The sequence below is a fragment of the Zootoca vivipara genome, chromosome 9 (assembly GCF_965207765.1).
Source record: "Zootoca vivipara chromosome 9, rZooViv2.hap1.1, whole genome shotgun sequence".
NCBI lineage: Eukaryota > Metazoa > Chordata > Lepidosauria > Squamata > Lacertidae > Zootoca > Zootoca vivipara.
Window position 1 is genome coordinate 45,082,360 of NC_142592.1, and position 10,523 is coordinate 45,092,882.

The 10,523-nt window shown below is 41.7% G+C and overlaps 1 protein-coding gene across 3 annotated transcripts; it reads left to right on the forward strand.

Moving 5' to 3' along the window:
- Positions 1-999: 999 nt before the first annotated feature.
- On the forward strand, positions 1,000-9,566 carry IFT27 (intraflagellar transport 27). 3 transcript variants are annotated; one of them, XM_060279863.2, is made up of 7 exons: positions 1,000-1,682; positions 5,839-5,918; positions 6,636-6,695; positions 7,241-7,300; positions 8,584-8,701; positions 8,990-9,099; positions 9,296-9,566. In XM_060279863.2, the coding sequence occupies exons 2-7, from the start codon at positions 5,874-5,876 to the stop codon at positions 9,392-9,394; spliced, it is 492 nt and encodes a 163-aa protein (XP_060135846.1). In that variant the 5' UTR covers positions 1,000-1,682; positions 5,839-5,873; the 3' UTR covers positions 9,395-9,566. The 3 variants fall into 3 exon arrangements, with proteins under 3 accessions (XP_060135846.1, XP_034984493.1, XP_088508232.1); XM_035128602.3 differs by lacking the exon at positions 1,000-1,682 and adding an exon at positions 1,815-2,131; XM_088652106.1 differs by lacking the exons at positions 1,000-1,682; positions 6,636-6,695 and adding an exon at positions 1,815-2,131.
- The last annotated feature ends 957 nt before the right edge of the window (positions 9,567-10,523 follow it).

Genomic DNA, 10,523 nt, shown 5'->3' on the forward strand with positions numbered 1-10,523 from the left:
AGTTTGGGGACCCCTGTTCTAAGTAATACCAATATATTAGATATAGAAGGGCATGACATCCGATATGGGTGGCATGCCTACTTAAACTATGGGAAATACAGAGTACACAAGAGTTTTACAAATCACAAAGTAAGAAATGCTCTTTTTAAAGTCTAGGAAAAGTATACTGTAGAAGACTCTTGGAACCAAAGATCCCAAGATGGATGTCGCCAGTGGAAGCAAACGCGGTAAAAAAGAACATGAAAGGAAATTGGTTAATGTATAACACACTTTCGGTAGAAGAGGACGACCAAATTAAACTTAGAAAGTATGAGGAAATAAAGGCCCAACCAGCTTTCTGGTTGGTTGGAATACCACCAAATATACAAAACATTCAAACAGGGTAAAAAGATTGGATTTGATAAAGAGCCCTCAAAACTTGAAATAGAATGAATAAACAACAAAACTAGGATAATCTCAAGAATGTACTGACTCCTCCTTGACTGGGTAGTCAAGGAGGAGGAGGTTAAAGCAACAATGATTAGATGGGCACAGAATATTGGCCGCCCAATAATGGTGGCCAAATGGGGAAATCTCTGGAAAATAAATATCGTAAAAGAAAGGCGGTATTAACACACAATAAACTCCAAAAAGCGAATGGCCTTTCCAGCTCTGGAGCAATGTCAGCTGTTGCGATTAACTGCAATACTGGCTGGCGCCTGCTCTCCGCCCTTCCCTACCATTTCTTCCCCGTTTTCGGGGTCAAGAGGTGGGGAAGCAGCAGCTACTCTCCCTTCTCTCTCTCTCTGCTCCCCATTCCACCTTCCTTTTGCCTCGGGGAGGAAAGGGTTCACTCGTTGCCTTTGCTCGGGAATTCGCGAGGAGAGGAGAGGCCCCTCTCCTACGGTTGAGCAACAGTAGACACCACCCATCTCCGAGCTGGGGCCGGGGTTACACAGCTGCCCGATAACGATGAAGAAGGGAGGGTCGCCGGAGGAGCGTCAAAAAGCGCGCGACGCCAGTGACCGTTGGAGACGGTTCGAACCCCACGCAGCGCGCGCAACCCTTCCCCGCTCTCTCCCAAAGGAGGGGCAACGTATGGGGGTGGGGAAGAGACAGGGCCAGCGTCGGTCTGCGCAGACGCGGAAAACTCAGTTAACCTTGCGTGGAGCCGCCATAAACACAGAAAGTACATAGGAGCCACATAGCGGCGTGGGAAGGCCCACTGTTGATAGGCGGGTGGGGGTGTTTAGGGATTGATTTGGCAAGTGAACCCGCGTGCTGCCTCGCAGAATCCTAATGGAAAGTCGTCACCGAATCGGGATTATCCGAAGACAGTTTAACCGTAGTCATTTCCGGCGTCCCTAGAGAATTTACAACGAAAAGAGCATGATTCCGTCCCAGTGGTACATGCCGCCCGAGCTCAACCAATCATAAAATAGGCTCGTTTGTCGGATCATAAATCACCGGGTAGAAGAAGACGGTCCACGCACGCAAAAATGTTGCTTTGAATGACTTCATCTCTTCCTCGGGCAGGGGCGTTATCGCGGTTGGCGGCCCTGGACGACTTCAAATGATTGAGCACAAACTGAGCCAATAGGCGCCTAGAATTCCTTTCGCTCGGCACATGTTGAGAACTAATGAGCCGAGGGCATCGACGAAAAGGGCGGAAAGGACGTGAGAGAGAACAGCCAAACGGAAATGTAGGCGGGCGCAACGCGAAACCAATCGCTTCTTCCGAGAACGGGGAGCGTCGGCCAATAGTATTGCAGGTGGGGGTGGGCGGGGGAAGCGCGGACGTTCTAGTGTTCTGTTGCTAGGAGAGGGCTGGAGTCGCTTTTTTCCGCGAGAGGCAGAAGAGCGTGGTTTAAGTTGGAAGCTGGGTTTGGGGGGACCCGGTAGCCAAGGCCCTGTACCGCTGTCCCCGCGGATCTCAGGACGGCTCTCCCTCCGCCGGCCCACCCGACCCGCTAGGCCCAACCTCAGGGGTCCCTCTCCCCGTTTGCCTTAATTCCAACCCCTCGATGCCTACACAACCCTCCCCTTCATAAGCACCGGCCTCTTCCTCTCCCCTTTCCCCACAAAATCCTCTCCTGTGGTGAAGGGGTAGCGCAGGCCATGGTGAAGCTGGCTGCCAAGTGCATCGTGGCAGGTGAGTTCCGAAACTGGCCGCCTTGGCAGCATCGCTATAAATCGCGTCTCGTGCATAGGGACCTGATAGCCCCGGGCCAAGGCATGTTCTCTCCTCTCTCACACACAGGGGGCGGGGAGGAAAAGAGCATTGCTGCCTCTGCACAAGCACCCGCGATCTAAGGATGCGGTTAAGGTGTTAGGTTGCTTTTATAGCAACGCAGCCTACTAGCAGGAAACCGTTGCTTTTAAATAATTCCCGCCCCGCTCTAGAAATCTCATGAGAATTCCTTCCTTCCTAAATCGACATGGTTAGGATTGAACGGGAAAACACACAAAGAGAAAATAGCACAGCACACCTATCTAATTATTCTATTGCTCTGAAACCAGTTTGACCCTCCAATGTCAAACATAAACTCTCCAGGGCATCGCTGATTTCTATCAGTCACATCTAATTTTGGTTTTGTGATGTGAATGTTTTGTCTCTCGTGTTGCACACTTTCTTGCATCGGTTGGTGGCATATAAATCGATCAATAAATGATTCTAGTTGTTGAAAATGACAATTAGTCTGCAACAGGTCCTCCTTTTATGGGGGCAAAGGCTTTCTCTGCAAACCTATAAAATAAAACAATGGTGAAAGGAGGAAATTGTTTCGTGTTATATAGCAGGCATGTCCAACTTTCAAGAGACATCTACTCCCACTATAAAATAACTGGCAGTGATCTACCAAAGTTGTTGAGCTTTTTTTAAAAAAACACACATACCCCCCGCGATCTACCAGTAGATCATAATCTACCTGTTGGACGTCCCTGTTATATAGAAATGGACTGTGACTGGCAGTTTAAACTTATCTTGATTTGCCAGAAAGCATATTGATGGTTGGATGGTTGGTTGTTTGATTAAAAAAACTGCAGATCAGGAGTCACTGTAGACTTTAGAAGCAAAGTGTTTAGGTTAGATCAGCTTTTAGACAAGCAAGTTTCCCAAATAGAACAGAAAATGCCAAGAATATTGAAAGATGTTGTGGTTTTATCGCATGCTTAGCATTATGGGATGTTTGTTTAGAATCTTAGAAGTGTCATGACCCTAGAATCAGATTACTCTTTTTCAGGGGATGAGGACAGACTCTGAAGGGGGAGGCCATGCAGGGCTAACGCCCCAAAAGCTCTTCCAAGCAGGGGCCAGGCTGATGTGTCCCGCTTGAGGCGAAATGAGAAGTGCCACTCTTCCACCAGCATAGAAGTGCCAGCATCAGCAAAATTCACAAGATCCCTTTGTGCTCCGTGAGATCTTGCGAGATTTCAGCGAGATCTCGCTGGAAATGGGAACCAATGCCAGCACTGCTTTGGTACGATGGTACGCCCATGAGGGTACCAACTTGGAGACTTTTGCTGCTTCATCCTGCCTCAGGTGGGCAGTCAATTGGTGCCAGTGCCCTTCCTGCCTAAAGATGTAGCACTGCTATCTTCAGTCTAGAGGACTCCATTGCAGAGGCCCCAATGAGGTGGGTGAGGCCAGAGCAGAAGACTAATGGAGCAGGCTGGGGCCTTTAACTGAAAAGGGCAGGACCAGTAATAGGTGTGCTGCTGCTGCTGCCGCTATATACAGCTCAGTCTCAATTTGATAATTGCTGAAGCTACACCAGCACTCGGCTCTGGGCCTCACAACAATATATTCCGTATTTTAACTTTAAATGCAAACCTTACACCGTCATTCAAGAATGCAAAATACTCAATTTGCCTAAACAAATTTTATTTTCTAATTGCCTTACAAGGTGGCCTGGTCAACCAGAAGCATACCGGTATAAATTTGACTGTGTTGTCTCCTTATGCATAATGGACACATTTTTTTCTGCTATGTCCATTGGGTGCTCCTGTCTTACCTGGCATCCATGCAAGAGTATGAAGTTTGAGTGGAGTAAACACACACAGCCAGCCACCCTGAAAAGCACAATTTCCTTTGATTAGTCTTGTAAATAGTTGCTCAATTTGAGCCCAAATACTGAATTTTTCATGCATGTTGCTCCTGCATATGCATGTCTAGCAGAACAATTGTGTCCTTTGTGAACAGAGGGAAACTGTTGTGAAATCTTAGTGTTTCGTGCTTCTTATGCAGAACAATTAAAATATTTTTCCTGTTCAATTCTGATGCCTAAAATGTTGATATTGAATCCTAACAATATTGTAATGATCGGAATTAAATATTTTTCCATACTGGAAAGTACAGTATGTTGCAGCTTCAGGAAATGTTTCCACAATGCCATTTGTTGTGTTCTTTACAGTAGATCTCCTCTCTTCACTCTTGTTCGCATTATGAACAGAAGACTGGACAAGGTTATGATTAGCATTCACTGATAATAAGAAAGTTGTGGCAAACTCAAAGAAGCAAAATAATATTTATAAAGCAGCAAGTAAAATATATAAGTAGACCAATATATATAAGTAGACCAAAGGTGCTGTCCTGATAGATGGTGAGGAAAAAAACTAGAAAGTCTGTTTCTGTAGTGACCCATGCTATGATCAGCAGTAGTACAGCAGATCTTTGGAGTTTGTGTACTTGCAAAAAAATTGAGAACAGGTGTCATGAAAGCCATGCTAGATGCAGTTCTGAAGAATCTTGAGCTGCCACAGAACTGGCAGGTAATTATTTTGCTCCTTGCTACAATTCACACAAAAAAGAAAAAAAACAGCTTTTGAAATGTGTGCTTTTCATTTCAAGGTGTGAAATGTAAATTGCAGCTTTGAAGAAACAATTTATGTGGGCACTGTGGTAGGAAGAAAAACTTCCTCCCCACCTTTGTGGTCCAGAGACTCCTCAGCCTTTCCTCAGCCACTCTTTACACTAAAAACATGCATTGCTTTTAATTACAGGTGAAACTCGAAACATTAGAATATCTTCGAAAAGTGCATTTATTTCGGTAACGCAACTTAAAAGGTGAAACCAGTATATGAGATAGATGCATGACATGCAAAGCAAGATATGTCAAGCCTTCATTTGTTGTAATTGTAATTCTTTGTCGTTAGGCGGGTCAATTATAAATGGAATGTGATTAATGATTATTGTTTATTTTTGTATTATTGTAACTATTTGTTTTATTACCATGGAATTTCCAAAAGAAAGCATTTGTAAAAATTAAAAGAAAAAATAATACGTTGCCTTACTGAAATAAATGCACTTTTCAACGATATTCTAATTTTTCGAGTTTCACCTGTACATTCACACAATGAATGTCATGTCTAGCTTGGACCTGTTCCTTTGCCCAGATAGGTGTATTTAAATCCTTTGGTTTCAGCATGCATATAAAATATACCCTGTTTCTCATATTTTAAGACATACCCATAAAATAAGCCATAGCAGGATTTTTAAGCATTCAATGAATATAAGCCATACCCCGAAAATAAGACATAGTGATAGGCGCAGCAGCAATGCCGGCCACGGCAAGGAGGAGGAGGAAAAAAATAAGACATCCCTTGAAAATAAGCCATAGTGTGTTTTTTTGAGGAAAAAATAAATATAAGACATGTCTTATAATATGAGAAACACGGTATAATATTGGTCATTGTTTACATCAGAATTATTTATTTAGCATTTCCCCCCTTTTGTTTGTTTATTGAATTTATATAACCACTCTATACCCGCAGGTCCATTATATTTCTTAGAATATAATTGGAGGAAGGAAGTGACTTAGCAAAATTAAAACAAAAGTATTTTTCCTATTTGTTGTGCAGGTGACCCAGCAGTGGGGAAAAGTGCCTTGGTCCAGATGTTCTGCAATGATGGGGCTCATTTTCAGAAAAATTATACATTGGTGAGCTTTTGGGTGGAATGACAAGCACCAGGGGAGGAGAGACATCGGTGTGATCTTCACAGATCTGAATGTTAATCATAGTGCTAAGTATCCTTAGTTACATTTAAAACATCCCATCAGAAAAGTGGCAAGGATATATTTACCTAGGACCAGTTTGTACACTTACACAACCAATTGTCATCAAATGCAGGAGGAGCAAAAGTGCATCCCATTCCATTTCCCACTCCTGTATATGTCTAAGGAAATATGGAACAGGCACCCCATACAGAGACCTGTACATGTAGAAACCCAATTTGAGGGGGAAGACTTGTACAAATCAGGTCTCTGCACTTGTAGGTCTTCATGTTGAAACATACTTTTTTGTATTTACCTTATGTGAGCAGAAAAAGAAGGATTTACTATTTCTCTTCTGAAGATTGTCGCCTAAAAATGGGTTTGAAAAATACCCTAAAGAATCTACAGCCAGAGTTAGTCCTGCAGCAAAAACAAACTTTCTATAACTATAAGCAACTGCCTTCATTTCAGCCTGGTTTTGTTTTTCCAGGCTAGTCCCAAACATCCATTTTTCAGATTCTATGACATATAAATTAGTTTGTTATATTGTGATGATGATTTGAAAGGCCTGAAGGATTCTGTTGGCCCTAGGCAAGCACAGTATGAAAATACACTTGCTTCCTCTGAATCTTTATGACATGTTTACCTTATTTTGATTGACAGACAACAGGAGTAGAATTGCTGGTGAAGACGGTACTGATTCCAGAGACAAATGATAGTGTGGTGAGCCCAGCTATGATTTAAACAGATAGGCTTTTTAAATAAAAAATAAAAATCCTATCAATAATTCTCATTTTTTTTCAATGACTTTGTTTTACTTACTCAAATTCTGTTAGTTAATTTATACGAATGTAGGAAAACTTATTTGTATAGCACTAATGTTGACAATGCAACATCTTGGACTCTCTAATAACTTCATACCCATTGGGACTCCTACCTCTGGGATAAAATCATGTAACCAACTATCAGAGCTCTTTGCTGCCCCCAGAGCTCTTTGCTGCCACCATGTGGTGGGTTAGTCATGGGCTGCTTGGTGAGATAGGGCAGTGAAATATTTGCAAGCTGGACTACCCTTGGCTATGGTGTGTTTCCTTCTGTATTTAAAAATATAATAGTTAATTCATTTCTATAGCTCTGTGGGTTACTTGTATTATTATTAATTATTAAGATTGTGATCATTGGTGTGCCTGAAGTGAGTAGCATTTAAAAACCGTTTACTTAGTAGGGAAGATTTCATGGCTACACATTGTTTTTGCTTTTGCTTTCAGGAACTCTTCCTCTTTGACTCAGCAGGAAAAGAAATCTTTTCTGAAATGCTAGAGAAACTGGCAAGTAGAATATAAGAGTTTTCATTCAACAGATAAGCTCTGAAGTACCCCTGGCCTCCACATCCTAATTTAAGCTTGCATAGGAACTGGGAGTAATCATTCCTTCCTTTTTCCTAACAACTGGGTGGATCATTCGGGGGGGGGGGATTTTCCCCATGCATAAAAATTATTGGGAGGGGTCAGTCTCCTAAACAAAAGTGGGCAGAAGTTTAAATACAATTGACCAGTGCAGCACAGTTTCAGGTGGACCAACTAATGCCTTCTGGTTATTTGTATTCTTTCAGATAATTAGCACAGGCCTTTGTCTGACCCAGCAAGACACATAAACAAGAATGCATATTTTGGGATCGATTCACAGAAAATAGTTATGCCTTAATTTGGCTGTGCATCCCTGCTTTGTAAATTGAAAGCCCGTGAATTTTATTGTGTAAAAAAAACAAACCACAATTGTGCAAGGACTAAAGTCAGTCAATCCTGGCCTAAAAGCTTTGTTGGGTCTCTGCAAAATAAAATGTGCAGAGAGCATATTTGCATAGAGTAGGGATAGCCTGGTGCCCCCAGAGGTTGTTGGACGTCAACACCCATCATCCCTGACCATTGTGTGTGCTGGCTGGGACTGATTTCCTGCTTGGCAGGGGGTTGGACTAGATGGCCCTTGTGGTCTCTTCCAACTCTATGACTCCAGGGTTGGAGTCCAGAAGCATGTGGAGAGCACAGTGTTGACTATCCCTGACAAGGAAGATCTTTTTATGTTTCCCTAATAGATCTTAAACTTAAACTTGCTTTGTTCTTACGTGTTTGGTAGCTTTCCTAGTTTTTAAAACACTGGGGCAGTTATGCTGATTCACGAAGTGGGCATTGGCATGGTACCTTGCTGAATATGCCAGAGAAAAGTATAAGCTGTAATCTCTTTCTTTGTCTTTCCCAATAGCTATGTTATATCTTCATTTGGGATGGTTTTTAGACTTCCTTATGAGTTTATACTATGGTCTTTTAATGGAATATGACCAGCGGCTGCTGCACCACAACACACACCCCAATTTTCCATCCTTGAAAGTGCTTTTTTGAGACTTTGGATAAGAATTTGGCCGAAACACAGCAATGTACCTTTCCCTTTGAATGCCAGTGATACTTCCATAGATGATGGAATCCTTGTCTATCAGACTTTCTTTTTTAGCTCTGGTTTTCTGATGCTCCCTATGTACCAAAATTATTTTCTTATGAAGTCTCCAGGGCCACATTTGTTTCAACAGAACTGACAGTGTTTTCCTCTTGTTGCACAGTGGGAACAGCCCAATGCCCTGTGTATTGTATATGATGTTACCAATGAACAGTCTTTCAATAACTCTGCCAAATGGCTTGAGAAGCTGAGGACCCAAGCCTCTGGAATACATACTCCAGGTAGGAGACTGAACATTTTTGCATATATACTTTGTGCCTGTAACTCCTGCACATGAGTTCTAACAGACATCAGCATCTCAGTTCCAAGCTGTTAGAATGCCTTTCTTTTATTCAGTCAGTATCTGAAACAAATAAGGGAAATACATATGCCATGTGACTCCCTTGTGGTCTTTCTTTCCATTACCTTGTCAAACAACACATTTTCCTGTCTCTTTTACCTGTTAACTTGCTAAATTTTATGGTGCCATTGTTAACAATTCAATTATTTTCTTCTTTTGTTTTTTGTAGGTGTGCTAGTGGGCAATAAGACCGATTTGATCGATAGGCGAGTTGTGGAACAAAAACAAGCTAAAGACTGGGCAGAAACCAATGGCCTAGAATATTGCGAGATGTCAGTAGTGAGTGTCTATATAATTGGATGTAGAGAAATAATTGCTTTCATTTTCAGATAGAGGAGGCACTGGGTTATGTTGTTGTCTTTCTGTAATTTAGCTTGTTTCCAGCAATTGTTGTTTCCTGCAAATGTTGTTTGTTGAAGTAATTAAACGAGTTTTTCCTCATCTGTCATTATATATTTATTTTCTATCTTTACAGAAAGAGATGGAAAACTATGAAGCCCCTTTTCACATCATGGCAAATGCCTTTCACCGACTCTACAAAGAGAGGGTGGAAACCTTTCATTCATTGGTATGAGGCACCTGTGAGTGTGATAATGCTTAGCTTGTTTCATTTCTTTGTACCTGGAACGAATCAAATGTTTAGCAATCACAAACTAAATCCTGTAAGAGTGGAAGTTAGACTTTTATTTTCTCATTATCATATGTTTTCCTGTAATTCTAAGCCAAAATAAACCTATTGAAGGAGACTTTGACTATTATTTCACCTGGCTATTACTTATCCAGTGACTTAAATTTTGGCATGCGTTGCTTTGCCTGATTGCAGTTTAAATATTGTGAAAGTGAGTATAATGTGGGTCAAAGCATTCCCAAATGATTGAGGGTTGTTTAAAAACACAATATTAGACATTCAGCTGGAGTGTATATTGCAGATCAGGAAAGATGCCATAAGAGCCACCAGAATGTCAACGTAGTTAACAAGAAGAGTCAAAGAAGCTAGTAGAGGCAAAAAGACTTCCTTCAAAATATGGAGGTCTTCTCCAAACGAGAACAAAAAGTACCGGTAACACAAGCTTTGGGAAACAAAGTGCAAGCAGGCAGTAAGGAAGAGCATATTGCTAAAAACATGATGATCAAAACCAAGAAGTTATTCCAATACATTAGTAGCAGGAGACTATATGGGGAGGCAGTTAGACCCTTGGATGACAAAAGTGTCAAAGGAGAATAAGGACATTGCAGAGAAGTTGAATGAATTATTTGCATCTGTCATCATAGCAGAAGTTATGGGGCAGATCCCAGTGCCTGAACTCACTTTTGCAAGAAGGGAGTCTGAGGAACTGAGTCAGATAGTGGTGACATGAGATGAAGTTCTTCCTAGGCGTAATAGACTAAATAAAATAAAATTGACAAGTTGCTGGGTCTAGATGATACCCACCTGAGAGTTCTCATAGAACACAAATGTGAAATTGCTGGTTTTCTAACAAAAATATGTAACTAGCCTTGATTGGAAAGTAGTCAATGTTATACTAATATAAAAAAATTGATTCAGGGAGGTTCCTGGAAATTATAGGTCGGTTACCTTAACATCTATCCTTGGAAAACTGGTGGAAAGTACTGTTAAGGATAAAATAGCCAAGGAAATAGAAGAACAAGCCTAGGTGAGACAGAGTCAGCATGGTTTCTGCAAGATCAAGTACTGTCCCAGA